The following is a 14,667-nucleotide window of genomic DNA, read 5'->3' on the forward strand; positions in this document are numbered from 1 at the left end:
GGGTGGGTTGGGTCTCTTGCCTTCATTCTTCCAGCAGCAGCAGTGGCAGTTATGTTATAAAACACAACCCTCCCAAGGGCTGTGATATTCCCTCCTACACAAGCGAGGAAACAAGTTCTCTTGTTGGTGGAGTTGCCTCCCAGAGCCCTAATGGACGCCCTTGATTTCTTGCAGACACTGATGTGTGCCACCCAAGCCCCTGTGTGAATGGAGCCACCTGCGTCGATGTCATCGACTCTTTCAAATGCTTTTGCCTTCCCAGCTACGGAGGGGACCTGTGTGAGATCGGTACGGCCTCCCTGGCTTCAGCTAATCCCACTAACATCTCCTTGTTCCCACTCTGCCCCCCAAAAACAGCTGATCCCACCAGTGCTGCCCTCATCTCAGTGAGCTAACCTCTAACAGCAGCTTAAAACACACAAGGGAAAAGCTTTGAGGCTTTTGAGTGTCTAATTTGATAAGTTTGCTCCTCACAGCACCATGATTCCTCTAAGATTCCTGAGCAGGAGTTTCTGGTGTCTTCTTCATCTTTCTCTTTTTCACGTGTCTCTGGTGAAGCTCCACACAGATCAGAGCAATGTTGATCATGGAAGTTGCTGTCTCTTTGGGTCAAGGGTGATTCTGTTCTTCTGTAACAATAGGGAACTTTCTGAGTACATCTTCACCCCAGGCAAACTTTCTCTGCTAGACTGGAACTTCGTGGAGGGATGCTTCAACTGAGCCATGAAAAATGATTGTGTTTCTCTCAGGGAAGATGCAGCTGAGAGAGGCATCATTCACTCCAGGAATCTCCACTGATTTGACAGAGCATGACATTTTTGTCATCTCCACTGGCTTCCTGTGGCAAAATCAGCAGGGAATGTGTCTTTGAAAAAACAGGAAGCAACCTATATTTCCATCAAAATTAGTGCACTAATGCTTCTTTTTGTTTCTACAAGGAAAGAAAAAGAGTTTTTTTCCTAAAAGCTGATGAAAGTCCAAATTTTTACTGGCTTAGCTGAGGGGAAGCTCTCCTGCCTTGCTCAAACAAAAGAGAAATAAGGTTGCAGTGTCTTCTTCACCTTGGCATGAATAATGATAATAGATGTTGGATTTTCCCCTTCCCTTTCTCCACATCTTTCTGCTTCCAATACAAACATATGGAGTGGACCAAGAGGAGAAGGCTCAGGATTATTGGACCTTCTGAGCAGGAATTGTTCTGTCTTAACATCAATTTTCCAATGCAACCTCACCAGCTCTAGATTTACCCACCCATGATACCTGTTGTTGAAGATCCTTGTAATCCAGCCACAGACTCTCCACCCTGTCGCTGCTTATGATCTTGTTTCATCCAAGTCAGACTTAATTTTCTCTTTTCTCTGAATTATGGGCTCTGGTGTCTGAGCAATGCAAGAGGAAGCCAGTGCCCCAAACCCAAAACTTGTTGGAAATGTAACTCTTCATATTCCCTTCAGACTGACCATCCTTGCTGTTGGTGTCCAAGAACAATGGGACACTGCAGGTGAACAATGCACACAGACCTGAAAGTGTCCTTACCAGGGAACAAGATTTTCATCATTCTTTTCCATTAAAATTTTGGTCATATTTGACTGTAAGAAAAAATTAAGTAAGAAAGCCTAGAAAATGGCCTGCTGAGATTCTTTATCATGTACTGTCCCATCCCCAGTCTGTGACAACAAGGGATGCCATTAAAGATAATGGGGAAAAGTCTTAATTTCTAAAGACAGAGCAAATTCTCCATTAACTTTCTGCAAGGGATCTGCCTGCAAAACAAAAAAATCCCCTGAGCTTCACCTACTTCCAGATAACCCATCTGATCTGTTGAAGAAGGCAAGAAATGCTTTTAATGTCTCAATTAACTACCAACTACTCCAACATCTACGGAGTTCCTGCAATTTCCAGCTGGAAGAAAGGTGGATTAGGAGGAATTAGAGTTACTGAAAGTGACAAGTCCTTTTGACCTACCAAGTTTAACAAAGAAGAAAGAAACTGAGCACAGGAAACCTTACTGAAAAGGGAGGGAGGCATGAGGGCTCCTGGAAGACCACCACTCTCAGAGCAGCAAGGGCCTGAGAGAAAGGATGGTAGATCAGTCATCTGAAAGGCTGAGATTAAACTCATTTCATTTTCTGTTTCCTTCAGTCACATGTAGCAGACAGATGTGTGGTGTTGCATTGTGTGGGTACTGCTGAAGGTCTTTTCTGGTGGTTTGTCCATTTGTCTCTACTTTCCCCCATCTGTGGTTTTATTTTTCTTAATGAGTGTGTTCAGTTCCTCAATATTTCTCAGATGGTAAAAGATCTTCTGAAAAGCTGAGAAATGTTTGTACTTCTTTAGCATAGCAGCTTCCAAGCTTTTTCATTAAGATTTAGTTCTCTCTCCCCACTGTGGTAAATTTCTGTCCCCATTTCTTTTCACCCATCTTGGTCGGTTTGTTTCTCCTCCAGAGCTCCAGAATCACACCAAGGGATGGAACCACCTCTGGTGGTTCCCTCTTTCATTTTCAAGACATATGCATTGATTCTGGATGCATATGATTCTGGATATCTGGGTATGGGGTTTGGGGTGTTTTTCCCAAAGCAAGAAAACTCTGCAGGCCAGCACAAGTGGGAAGAGAGGTGTTCTTGCTTGGTCAGTTCCTCAAAAGCAGACTTCAGGAACATTACACAGGGATTGAATTTCTCAGGAATAAGTCTGTATCATTCAAGCTTTCCAGTAGCACTGGTTGTGTCACTGCAGACACAGGGCCTTGGATGCCTTCTGACAACTTTCCCAGGGAATTCCTACAGGCAAAGGGGTCAGGGTGTGTTTTTTAGTGAAAAAGACCATGTGTTGTCCCATGCCATGGGAACACGAGCTGCTAAGAGGTGAGTTGAAAGCTTTCGGACACATGCACCAACTCCTTTTCATCCCCCCTCTGTGTGTTCCAGACTTGGAAAACTGTGAGGAAGGCTGGACCAAGTTCCAGGGCCACTGCTACAGGCACTTTGAAGAGAGGGAGACTTGGATGGATGCAGAGACCAGGTGCCGACAACATCAAGCCCACTTGAGCAGCATCATCACCCCAGAGGAGCAAGAGTTTGTGAACAGTGAGTGCTGAGGGCAACCTAAGACTGGCCATGGGTCCAAACACTGGACTCTGACTCTACATGCAGATTTATCCAAAATGGTGTAAAAATCACCATGAATCCTGACAAAGCCTCATCGTTGTATGGGTGCACCCATGCTCATGGCAGTTGAGAGGGGAGGGAGCTGGACAAGCATGATGTAAGGAAAAAAAACATCAGGGAATATTGACTGGGAGGCAGCTGAATGAGCCAGAGGCTCCAGGGACAGCTGAGATGGCAAAGAAATGCTTCCAGCAATGTGTAGGACATCCATGACTCTTTTCTCCCCCTCCTGCTCCTCCAGGTCATGCACAGGACTACCAGTGGATCGGGCTCAGTGACAGAGCTGTGGAGAACGACTTCCGCTGGTCTGACGGGCACTCCCTGGTGAGCTGGAGCCCACAGCACGAGCAGGCACCAGCTTTTCGGGGTGGTGGGAAGGACCCCATGGTCTACATGGGTTGGGCATTGAGTGGAGGCAACCTTAAACTTTGTAAGGCTCATGTTTTTTCCAAGCCTATAGAAAAGCTGGTTGAATCCCAGGCAGCGTCACAACAGAAATAACTGGTGTGGGGCCGTGCTGGCAACCCATGGATCTGTCGGAGAGGTGTGGGAGTGGTGGAGTGAGGATGAGGGAGGGAGTAAGAGGCACCAGGGCCCAACCTTAGCTGAAGGACTGTCCTCTCTTGGCAGCAATATGAGAACTGGCGGCCCAACCAACCCGATAACTTCTTTTCGGCGGGCGAGGACTGCGTTGTGATGATTTGGCACGAGAAAGGCGAATGGAACGACGTTCCCTGCAACTATCACCTCCCTTTCACCTGCAAGAAAGGAACAGGTCAGCACCCTGTGCCGTACTGGAAAGGATGAGGGACTCAGTAGGTGGCTGTGGGTCTGGAGCAGGGAGCCCAGTGCCCAGGATGTGGGTTTTGTTACTGCCAGGGATGATCAAAGAGATAGAAGGAATTAGAAACAGAAGTTGGCCAAGGGTCTAGGAGAAAGTTTCTCAAGGACTTGAAACTAAATAGGACAAGCCATTAAGATTCAACACCCCCATGCAGAGTCATAGCCTGGCTGCAGCATCACTCCCACACACACCAGCTCTGTGCCCTCCCACAGACACAGGCAGCTGTTGTGATGTTCAGCTGTCACAGCCTCTCCAGGAGGCATGAGAGGAGCACTGAGGCAAACCCCTCCTTAATTTCAAACCACAGAATTTCCATATCCCCCTGCCCCTAAGCCTAGTGGACAGAGGCAATCTCAGAAGGAGTTCAGGTTTTATTTGTGGAAGAGTGACAAGGCTTTGCCCACCCAGCCTGCCCTGGGTGTGAGCTGCCTGCTCAGCCAGGCTGGTGTTCTCTCACTCACTCCGCAGTCTCTGCCTTTAAGAACCGTGTCTGGACGTGTCTGGGCTGTTAGGGTGTAATCCAGCTAGCTATGGACCCCAGCCCAAATGATTTTACACAGACAGAAGAAAAAGACCAGAGGTGCTCTTGTCCATGTAGGGACGAGTGTCCTCTGTTTATTGACTTGAGATGGAAAAATCCACATGGGAAGAAACCTCATGGCTCATGGCAGGAGACTTTTATCCTGGGGTAATGGGGGGCCAATGGGATACCAGTAAGGAGGGGCAAGGGGAGGGAGTGACCAGAGAATAGATCACCAGGAAGTAATGGGGACAGGGGTGGGTGAGGGAGAAGCCATGTGATAGGATAGGTGGAAGAACAAACCATGTGATGTTACATAAAGTATTCAGTGCAATATAAAGACTACTCCGTTCAAATCTCTAATAACCCAGTGCAAAACAACAAACAAAATACACAATTTAGTGCAATACAACCTCTGTCCACCTCCCATAGTGGCCTGTGGGGACCCCCCTGCCGTGGAGAACGCCAGGACCTTCGGCAGGAAGAAGGAGCGCTACGAGATCAACGCCATGGTGCGGTACCAGTGCGAGCCAGGCTTCATCCAGAGGCACGTGCCCACCATCCGCTGCCAGCCCGATGGGCACTGGGAGCAGCCACGGATATCCTGCCTAAACCGTACGTCTGGGCTGGGGCCCCCCTGCAGCTGGAAGGAGCTGGGAATGTGGGGCATTATCGTGGGGCAGGATAGCTCTGAGCCAGGCAGAAGGGAATGCCGTGGTTCTCTTCACTTTTTGGAAGTTTCCCCTGGGATGGGGACATGGAAAGTGATGTCTTCTGGGGCAAGTGGGGACCACGGAGTTTGGCTTGCAGGACTGCCCTGGAGACTCACCAAGGCAGAGTAAGTGCAGCTCCAGCATCAGAAAAGGACAACAAGGATCTTGCCAATGGCCCAGGCTACTCAGAGAAGGAAAAATAAGTGGCTTCTGAAAGAGTAATGCAGGTTGTGGCAAAACCTTCTAAAAGCTTTTGGCACAACCTGCATCAATAGAGAGAAGAGGATGGGAGAGCTATGGGGCCCCCAAGCCCTTCCCTGGTGTCCCCCTGCCCTGGGAGCAGACAGGAATCCTGCAGCAGATACAAGCCAAGGCACAGGGCTGGATTCCTGACTCTCTTTCTGTCAGGCCTCCAGCTGATGGCAGTCAGCCTTCTTCCACTGGTGTCCCAGCCCACTCCCAGGCCTGCCTACACCCCTGTCCCATCCCTGATTGCCTGCAGCTTCCCAAGAATTTTGTTGGCCTCAGACAAATCACATCTGTCCGGTGGCCTCCTTGCCAGGTCCTGCTGGGCAATTCCAGATAAGGCAGATTAAGCAATGGTCCCACAGCCAGGGAAAGCTGATACAGGCTTAAGGAACAAACCTCTGCCCAGGGAGGAGATGAAAGGAGGAGGGATGGAGGAGGTGTCCAAGGGCGGCTGCCTGGTGCAGACCAAGATGCTGATTCCTTTGGCTCTGTTGTGGGTCTGGAGAGCTGCAGGCTGTTCCCAGCACGGACTGCCAGAGATCAAGAGATGCTGGCAGTCCTGGTCTGCTCCCAGCCAGCTTTTGCTGCTGCTTCCACCAAAACCCTCCTGCAATTATCACACCAGAACACACCAGCTTCCAGGGAGAGTGGCAGCAAAGATCAGGCAGAAACCTTGTCCCTGTCAGCCAAGCCAGGCTGTTTCCCCTCCTGTGCCCTGAGCACATCCCACTGCATGCATATTGGGGTTGGGGATTTAGGGATTGATAGGGCAATGCATGAGATGGGGATGAGAGGACGAGCACAGGGAAGGATGGGACGAGCAGCCACGGAGATGATGCTCCTGCCCAGGCTCTCTCGGAGCCACAGGCACCTTCTCCCCTGGGTGAGGCAGAGCCGGGGTAGGGCGAGAGAAGGGCCGATTGTGCTGTGCGGGCGGGCTGGCGCCCCCCTGTTTTTCCAGGCAGCCGGGGGCCGGGGCGGCCAGCGAGGGACAAGCAGCTTCTCTGTGCCGGCTTCTCCTGCCAACAAGGTGCCTTTTCTTCTCCTTCACAGCCTCCAGCTACCAGCGCAGGCTATACAAGAGGAGCCCCAGGAGCCGGTCGAAACCCAGCGGCAGCGCCGCGCACAGCACCCATTAGAGCGGGGCGCGAGGGGGAAAGTGAGAAAGAGAGATTTTTAACGGAACAGTTATATTAACAGAGTCGATTTCTTCTTCTTCTTGTTGCTTTTTTTGTCATATAAGGAAAAAAAATTATATTAAAGACAAACCCACCTTTGTGTATATATATAAAAAAAAATTGTTTTTCAAAGCACCAAAGCAAAACGAATTAGATCTCAGCATTTTTACTAACCGTCCGGTTCCAATTATCTTCGTGCCTTTGGGGACAGGGAGGGGGGTGGGTTTGCAAAGGGCAGGGGGTTAAGTTAAATAATAAAGATGATTATTTTTTCCTGATTTTATCCACGAACAATGTAATTATTTCTGTTATTTAATCTCCAGGGTGAGCAGCACCTTTTGGGGTTTTATTTTATTTTTTTTCCAGAATCCTTTTACTGCTGCAGCATGTCAGGATGAGTGGGGAGGGCCGGGGGGCTGTGGTGGAAGGAGCTGTAGGAGGAGGGAGGTGAGGGGATGCTGAGACCCAGGTGCTGAGACCCCTCTGTGCTTCCCCACTGCCCCCTCTGCAGCACAGCACTCGTCCTGGGACAACGTGCTCTTTCCAGGGGACCGTGCGGGGCACCAGCGTTCCCTGCACCTATTTATATTTTTGAACATATCCTATTTTGAAAGAATGATAAATAATAAAGAAAGCGAAATCGGAACGGGCACTTGGTCAGTGTTGGTTTTTTTTATAGCAGAGAGGGATGTCTGGTGGGCTGGGAGGAGAGGGGTCTCCCATGGCAAGGCAAAAAGGAAGGAAAGGGAACCCAAAGAGGGTGCTCCAAGCTACACAGGAATGGCTCAGCCCCAGGCAGCACCTAAAGGACCTAAAGGAGATAGGAGGGGTGTCCCAAGCCCTCACTGAAAAAGGACCCTGGAGTAGGATACTGCTCTCCCTGCTCAGCTCTCAGTTTGGGAGGGGGTTAACCCACATGCCTAAAACCCATCTAAAACCCATGACCAGCAGGAACAGCTTTCAGTCCTGACACCCAGGGGGTTAATTAACACTCACTAATGAGGGAACACGAGGCCCTTGCAGGAGCTGAGCTGAGCCAGCACTAATGAGACGATGCTCAGCCAAGGATGAGACAGACAGGGACCCCCAAATCCTTTCTCCACAGCAGACTCTTGTGTTGGGATAGAGATGGGGACACAGCCATGTCACTCCAGGGCTTTCTCCACCATTTTATTAGAAGATGTCCAGAAAAACACATCTTTTCATAGCCAATGCTCAGAGAAGAAGGCACCAGAGTTCAAATGGAGTTCAGGCAAGGGGCACATAGAGATAAGGCACTTGTGCTCCAGCAGGGACAGGCACAATGGCATCCTTCAGCAGGACATGGATGGGGCTGGAAGAGGGGCCAGGATGCAATGGAGATTCCTGCTCTCTGCTCTGGCCAAACCCAGCCTTGCCTCTCTCCCTCATGGCCTTGCCTCATGGACTGGGAGGCAGGACAGGCCTGGAAGGGCAGGTGGGTGTCAGTGACAACATGGCACTGCAGGAAGGGGCCACCACCCATGGGGTGGCACGGCCAAGGGGGATGGCAGCAGTAGCCCATGGGGACCATCCCTGCACACATCCCATGACAGGGACTGTCCCACGCTGCCCGGCTGGCAGCCACCCCAAACAGCTGTGGGTGCCAGCTGCTGAGCAAGGTGTGGAAAATATCAAGGAAGGAAACAAAACAAAACAAAACAAAAAGAAACAAAACAAAAAGAAATCTCTCCCCACCCCACCTCCCCCAGTCACCCCCAGAACAGCCCTTGGAAATGCCCACCACTGGGCGCTGGCAGGATGGAAACGTCCTTCATCCAAGAAGGATCCCTCCCGGCTCCTTATCTCTCTCGGTAGCAGAAGACTCCAAACCTGCCCTTTCTGGGGAAGCCGAAGCTGCGGACGCCGGGCTCGGCGGGGCCGCAGTTGGCCCGGGGTGTGACGATGGGGTAGCGCACACTGCCATCTGCCAGCCAGCCGGCATTGCAGCGGTCCAGCCCCGCCAACTTCCAGGCCGAGTAGAGCTGCCCCACCCGGGCGATCTCGGCCCCGGCATCCTGGCAGCTCTGCTTGGCTTCCTCCAGCGTCATCCCAGCCGGGCGGTCCAGGTAGAAAACCTCTCCTAGGAGGGAGAGCAGAGCGTGAGAGGGGAGCACCATCCCGAGCATCCCCATCTGGAACGCCAGGAACAGCCCCACGCAGACCCTAACAGGGAGGGACACACAGCACCTTCCGAGCATCCCAGCCCCTCCCCGGCCCAGAACGCACCTTTGAGCGCGGAGGAGAAGCAGAAGGCATCGAAGCGGTGCAGGTGGCGGTGCCGCGGGCCGTAGCTGCGGATGCCCGGGGCGAGGTGCACGCCCCCGCAGGGCTTGCGGGGCAGGCGGATGGGGTACTGCACCGTGCCATCGGCCAGCCAGCCCGCGTTGCACCAGTCCAGCCCCTCGCTCCATGCCTGGAAGAGCTGGTTAAAGTTGGCGAGGATGGCACCTTGGTCCTGGCACACTCGCTCGGCTTCGTGGAAGTTGAGCCTGTACTGCCCGCGGGGAGGCTGGTAGGGGAACACGATGCCTGGAGGCAGATGGGACACTCAGCTGGCTCCGCGGGCAGCCCACCCAATCCGAGCCCAGCCCCAGCAGGAGCCACAGGGGTCCCTGAGCCGTGTCAAATTCAGGCTCTGGGACAGGGACCACCTCCGTGTGGCGGAGAAAAGGCTCGGGCATGCAGTTATGGGGTCGTTCTGGACATGCAGGCGCCAGCAGCGAGTTGCCAGCGACATCTGGTGGCACAGGGACACACGGGCTCGGTCCTGGGGACACAAGGACCCCCTCACGGGGACAGCACCTGCATGTACAGGGATGCACAGACTATAATGGGGATGCAGGGAGCACCACCACGGTCCTGGGAACACACAGACAGTGGTCCCAGGGAGGCATGGACCACCCCTGTGGGGATGGAGAGATCGTTGCCATGGAGATGCACAGGCTTCAGGAACAGGGATACAAGGGTCAGCATCCCCATGATGCCAGGGGACACATGGACCACCAGCATGGGCAAGAATGAAACTCTGTCGGGGATGGATGAACAACAGAACCACAAACATCACTTTGGACACAGTCACAAGGACTGGCAGGGACGAGTCACTGTGGGAGGCAGGGCCAGGGACCAAGGGGGTGGGGCAGGGACAAGCAAAGGGGATGTTTCCACAGCTCTGAGCTCAAAGCAATGTCAGGGCTGAGTCAGGTCCCTCATGACAAGTGAGCAAGAGAGGCTGGAGCAGTCACCAAGGATCAGCACAAGATGCATCGGGATATCCAGAGCTGGGAGGGGAGGGAACAGCTCCACGTAATGCAGCACAGTGGAAAGATGGGAGGATAAAGGCAGGAAATGCTGCGGCCGTGGGGTCACTCCCAACTCTGACTCCAACAGCACCCTTGGTGTCCCAGCTGGGCAGGCAGCTCTGGGCTCACTCACTCCTGAGGCCAAAGCCACACAGCCCCAAGCCAAAAGCATCCCAGCCCTTTTCTGCTGTGATGAAGCTCCCAAAGCCCCAAAGGAGAAGGTACCACAGGAAGGCCAGGCTCACTGGCTCGGCACAGAGGGTGGTGTGGTCCCCAGCATGCCCCCACCTTGCAGCCGGAGCTCCACAACATCGCTCTCGTCCTCCAGCCCATCAATGACCGTGCAGCGGAATTTGCCATCGTCCTTCAAGCGCACGTCGCTGATGACCAGCGAGGCCCCATGCCAGCTCTCCTCACCGGCCTGGCGGATGTGGGCACGGCCCTTGAAGTCCCCAAAGGCCACGTAGGTCTTGCCAACGGCCACCATCACATCCTGCTCTTTGGAGTAGTCATCCCGCACCTTGGACCACTTGATGCGGATTTTGTGCTTGGGGCCCTGGTCAGGCTCGTAGCGGTAGCGGCAGGGCAGGGTGACGTTGGCACCATTGTAGCTGTAGACAGGGTCTCTGGAGGCTTCCACCACTAGTCTGGATCCACTGAAGTAATCCACTGGGGGGAAGAAAGAAGGTGTGATGGGCATGTCAGGATCCAGGGCTGGGCATCCCCAAAATTCCCTCCAGCCACCACCTCTTCTGCGCATCCCCCAAATATCCCTGAAGTGTTCCCACGTACTCCTCTGGGCCCCACATCCCAACAAGTGATGGGTCTCCACCCCACCCACAGGCAGAGAGGTACTTCGGCCTCCTGTGACAACCTGTCAGCCCCCATTGTCCTCAATATACCTTTGTCCTGCTCGTCGCTATTGTCATTCATGATGTGGTTGTAGTAGAAGCCGTTGTGGAAGGGGTGGTAGGAGCCACTGGCCAGGTGCAGCAGGGTGGCCTTCAGGAGCAGTGGGAGCAGCAGCATGGCTGGGAAGCAAACCCGGGCTGCAGAGGGGGAAAGGACTGCTGTGACACCCCCAAATAGCCAGGAGAAAGCCAGCACTGCCTGGCAGTGGTGCCAACCATACCAGGGGTGCAAGGAGAGGGGGGGAAGAGCCAGCAGAGCAGCTTGCCTGCCCACAGGGGAGAGTGCAGGCAACCTGAGCCGTGCCCCCAGTCCCCTCCATCCTCATCCTCCCGCCTGGCTCACACCTCCATATTCCCTGCCCATCGTGGGGGTGCCCATTGAGGGGAGCACCTGGCCCCAGAGCAAGTTGGGGACGGGGCAGCTGGAGGAATGGGATCCCAGGGTGTCCTTTGGGCAGGGAGTACTGGGAAAAGGTCACGCAGGGGTGCAGGGGGAGAGAAGTGGCTGAGCCCCACTGCAAAGCTGCAAGCTCGGTTTACAGAGGCAGCCGAGCGTGCAGCTCGACCGAAGAGTGGGGGAGAGAGCTCGGGCTGCCTCCGCTGCCCCAGCTCGGGACAAAGCCCAGCAGCACTCACCGTCCTGGCCAAGGACCCCCTGCTCCAACCCTGGGCTGCCCCTCTGCAACACAGACATGGCTGGCACCGACCCCACGCGACACATTTGGCTGCCAAAGCACATCCTATCGGTGAGGGGTAGCCTGGCTACCCCACGACACCAGAAATGTGCACTGTCCCGAGTTCTGGGAGCCAGGACGCTAAAAAGTGCCCTGCCCGGGGCTCACCCAGGGCGCTACCAGCAGAACTGGCTGCTTGTGAGCATTCCCGGAGCCGGCAGAGGGGGCCCGGCACCCGGCAAGCCTCCGGCAGACCCCTTCCCATCCCGAGGTGGGGGTCTGACATCCGTGCCCTGCTTAGACAAGGCTCACGAGTGCCTGCAAAGATATCCCGGGCCAGCGGGCTGGGGGAGAGCAGATGCTCAACCCGGAAGGGTCCAATACGGGGTGCAGTGGTGTTCTCCAGGGTCCGGGGTATGGAACCAGTTGCTCCCACCGAAGCTTGCTCAATCCCTGACTTTCCCCTGCAGTCAGTGCCTCTGCTCACCGTGGGGTGCAGCCACCCTTGCCACCACGCAGTGTGGCCAGCAGAGCCGGTGCCCGAGGGCGCAGGGTGCGGGCACAGCCCGGGAGCTGGCACTGGCGCGGCGCTGCTGGCACGGCGGGGACACCGCGGGGACACGTGCTACCCACGCGACACAGGGGGGGCTCGAGGCTCGGCAGCTTCACACCTCGCTGTGCAGGGCGCCAGCCCCGCTCCCCCTGCGCCCCAGTGCCGGGTGACCCCCCAGAACCCAGCGATGTGCAGTGTGCCCAGCGTTCTCAGCTGTGAGCATCGTGCTGCAGCACCCAGCACAGCGATGCCTGGCACTACAGCAGGGATGCCCGGCTCCCTGCATGGCAATGCCATCCCCCCCTGCCCTTCGCGGCAAGCAGGGTGCCCATCGCCCGGGGTGCCAGCCCTCCCCAGCCCCGGCACTGGGGCCAAGCCCTACTCACGCTGGTTGCGGGCAGGCGTGCAGGCAGGCTGCAGGCAGATGCACTGTGTTTAGGGCTCTTGCAAGGCTGAGAGGAAGCAGCTCCAGGGCCTGCCTCTTAAAGGGAAACACACGCCTTTCCCAACCCCCTGCTCGCAGCCCGCAGCTGGGGTGGGTGCCCCCGGCCCCCGCCTGCCCACCATGCCTGGGTTATGGCCTCACCGTGTGTTCTCACACTGCCCACATGCTGCCCACACACCTTATCTGCGGTGTGCCAGCTGCCTGCACTGCCCCCGACTTGGAAGGGGCAGCAGTGGGGAGAAACGTGTCCTGTTGGGGCTAGTGGGATCCTGTGATGTCCCAAGCAAAGCCCCAGTGCCAGGGAAGAAGAGACATTCCTTGTGCCACATCCTACTGGAGGGGACTGGCCACAGTCTCCAGACAAAGGAGGTGTCCAACACACATGTGTGGCAGGAGCACTGGAGGCACAAGCAGCTCGGGACAGGTGGGCTGTGGCACGGAGTGATCCGTGCCCAGCGCCTGCCTGCTCTGGAATTCAGGAGAGACAGAGCTGAGCTGCGGAGTTCAGCCTCTTCAGGGTCTGCTTGATGCTGTGGGGACAAGGCAGAGGTACAGAAACCAGGGCAAAAACTCTTGAGTGCCGAGTTGCACCCATATGTGAGGGCATCATCCCTAAACTTGGATGATGCCCTCCATGCCAGCTCCCCCTGGCACACAGGCAGGCAGACACAGCTCCAGGAGGATCGAGTACTCAGGAAGGGCAGCACGGCGGCGGCACCGCCAGGGGATGCCGGTCAGGGGATAGACAGAAGGGACAAACAGAGGAACCACGACGCGGCGTGTGCCCTGACCCATCGACCCGCTCTCCCAGCCCAGCGCGCCGCTTCGCCCCCCACTTTGTTGTTTTACGGCGAGGAAATGAGGCGCGGGGGCCCCGGTCCAGCTCTTGCCGCCGTGCAGGATGGCTTCAAGCCGGAAAGAAAACAACCCGTGTAAAAACAAACGGCCCGAGGCTGGCTGGGGGTGAAGGGAGCCGGGAGCCCAGCCCGGAGCGCTCGGGGTGCGATGCTGCCTGCCCGCCGCCGCCGCGCTGATAGCGAGCAGCCAGCAAGGAAACGGCGTTATCAGCCGCCAGCGCCGGCACCACAGCTGCCCCGTGGGAAGCCGCGAGCAGGGATGGCTGCACGACCCGGGGTCTGGAGGCACTGCTCTTCCTTGTTCTCCTTGTGTCTGCACACCCCCAGCCCTGCAGCCTTCCCCGACCAGGGGTGCTCCCTGCACGACCCGGGGTCTGGACTGCTCTCCCTTGTTCTCTTTTCCCCGGGGTCTGGAGGCACTGCTCTTCCTCGTTCTCTGTTTCCCGGGGTCTGGAGGCACTGCTCTCTCTTGCTCTCCTTTCCCTGCCACCCGCAGCCCTGGCAGCGCTCCCCGAGGCGGGACGCAGCGGAGCCGGGCTGCCCGGAGCCGGGAGTGTGACGGCCGGGCGCGCCGCCCGCTCGGCTGCCCGGAGCAGCCTGTCCCGCAGCCCACAATGCAGGCACAATTACACCTTCCGGCATGGGGCCATGCACTGCCTGCATCCTGGCCGAGGGTCGCTGCTGACCCCTAGCCCTGCCACTCGGCCGGAGGAGGTGGTGGGATGGTGTCCCAGCTGCATCCTGGCTGTCAGTGCCCCGCTGCAGCTGCTTGCCCGAGTTGTTCTGGCGATCCAGCAGTTGGGATGGTTCCCTCCACCTCCGGGCTGCGCAGAGAACAGACAGCCCTGTTGGGGCACGCTGCTCCCTGGCATAGCTGTCCCATTGTTCCAGAAGCGAGGAACAAGCCCCACAGTGTCCTGCACTGCCTGCACCACAGCACCTGCCAGCAGCCATCCTCTGCCTGGCCTGAGCAGGGGAGCAGCAGCAGCAGGGAGGATGTTTCTGGCACCTCTTCTCAGCACCAGCTCCTGCCTCACCTTGGGCCACTCTCGTCTGGACATGGGCAGTGATTTCTCCATCTCCTCCTAGAGAGCAGAGGCATGAGGAAGGATCTGGCCACCAGCAGACCCTGAGGAAGAAGGGATCTCCTTCATTCCTTCCCACCTCTCATCCTCTTTTTGTTTTCTATTCCCAGAGATGTACCTGGGTGTGACCACAGGTTTCAGGTTGAGC

The 14,667-nt window shown here is 55.8% G+C and overlaps 2 protein-coding genes across 4 annotated transcripts in view; one reads left to right on the forward strand and one right to left on the reverse strand.

Moving 5' to 3' along the window:
- Positions 1-6,895, forward strand: part of ACAN (aggrecan) — a 49,721-nt gene extending 42,826 nt beyond the window's left edge. For 2 of the 3 annotated variants that reach the window (XM_074549232.1, XM_026791305.2), the window contains 6 exons: positions 175-288; positions 2,931-3,089; positions 3,412-3,494; positions 3,801-3,945; positions 4,967-5,149; positions 6,550-6,895. In XM_074549232.1, the coding sequence (XP_074405333.1) occupies positions 175-288; positions 2,931-3,089; positions 3,412-3,494; positions 3,801-3,945; positions 4,967-5,149; positions 6,550-6,635 (770 nt within the window). In that variant the 3' untranslated portion in view covers positions 6,636-6,895. The remainder of the gene's footprint in view (positions 1-174; positions 289-2,930; positions 3,090-3,411; positions 3,495-3,800; positions 3,946-4,966; positions 5,150-6,549) is intronic. The other variant, XM_014264569.3, reaches the window with a different exon arrangement.
- Positions 6,896-7,262: 367 nt separating this feature from the next.
- Positions 7,263-12,664, reverse strand: HAPLN3 (hyaluronan and proteoglycan link protein 3). Its single transcript, XM_074549234.1, has 5 exons — positions 12,519-12,664; positions 10,897-11,043; positions 10,283-10,663; positions 8,922-9,224; positions 7,263-8,775 (listed from the first exon to the last, which is right to left on the reverse strand). Exons 2-5 carry the CDS (start codon positions 11,021-11,023, stop codon positions 8,495-8,497), a joined length of 1,092 nt encoding a protein of 363 aa, XP_074405335.1. The 5' UTR covers positions 11,024-11,043; positions 12,519-12,664; the 3' UTR covers positions 7,263-8,494.
- Between the last annotated feature and the right edge of the window lie 2,003 nt (positions 12,665-14,667).

The sequence above is a fragment of the Zonotrichia albicollis genome, chromosome 11 (assembly GCF_047830755.1).
Source record: "Zonotrichia albicollis isolate bZonAlb1 chromosome 11, bZonAlb1.hap1, whole genome shotgun sequence".
Classification (NCBI taxonomy): domain Eukaryota; kingdom Metazoa; phylum Chordata; class Aves; order Passeriformes; family Passerellidae; genus Zonotrichia; species Zonotrichia albicollis.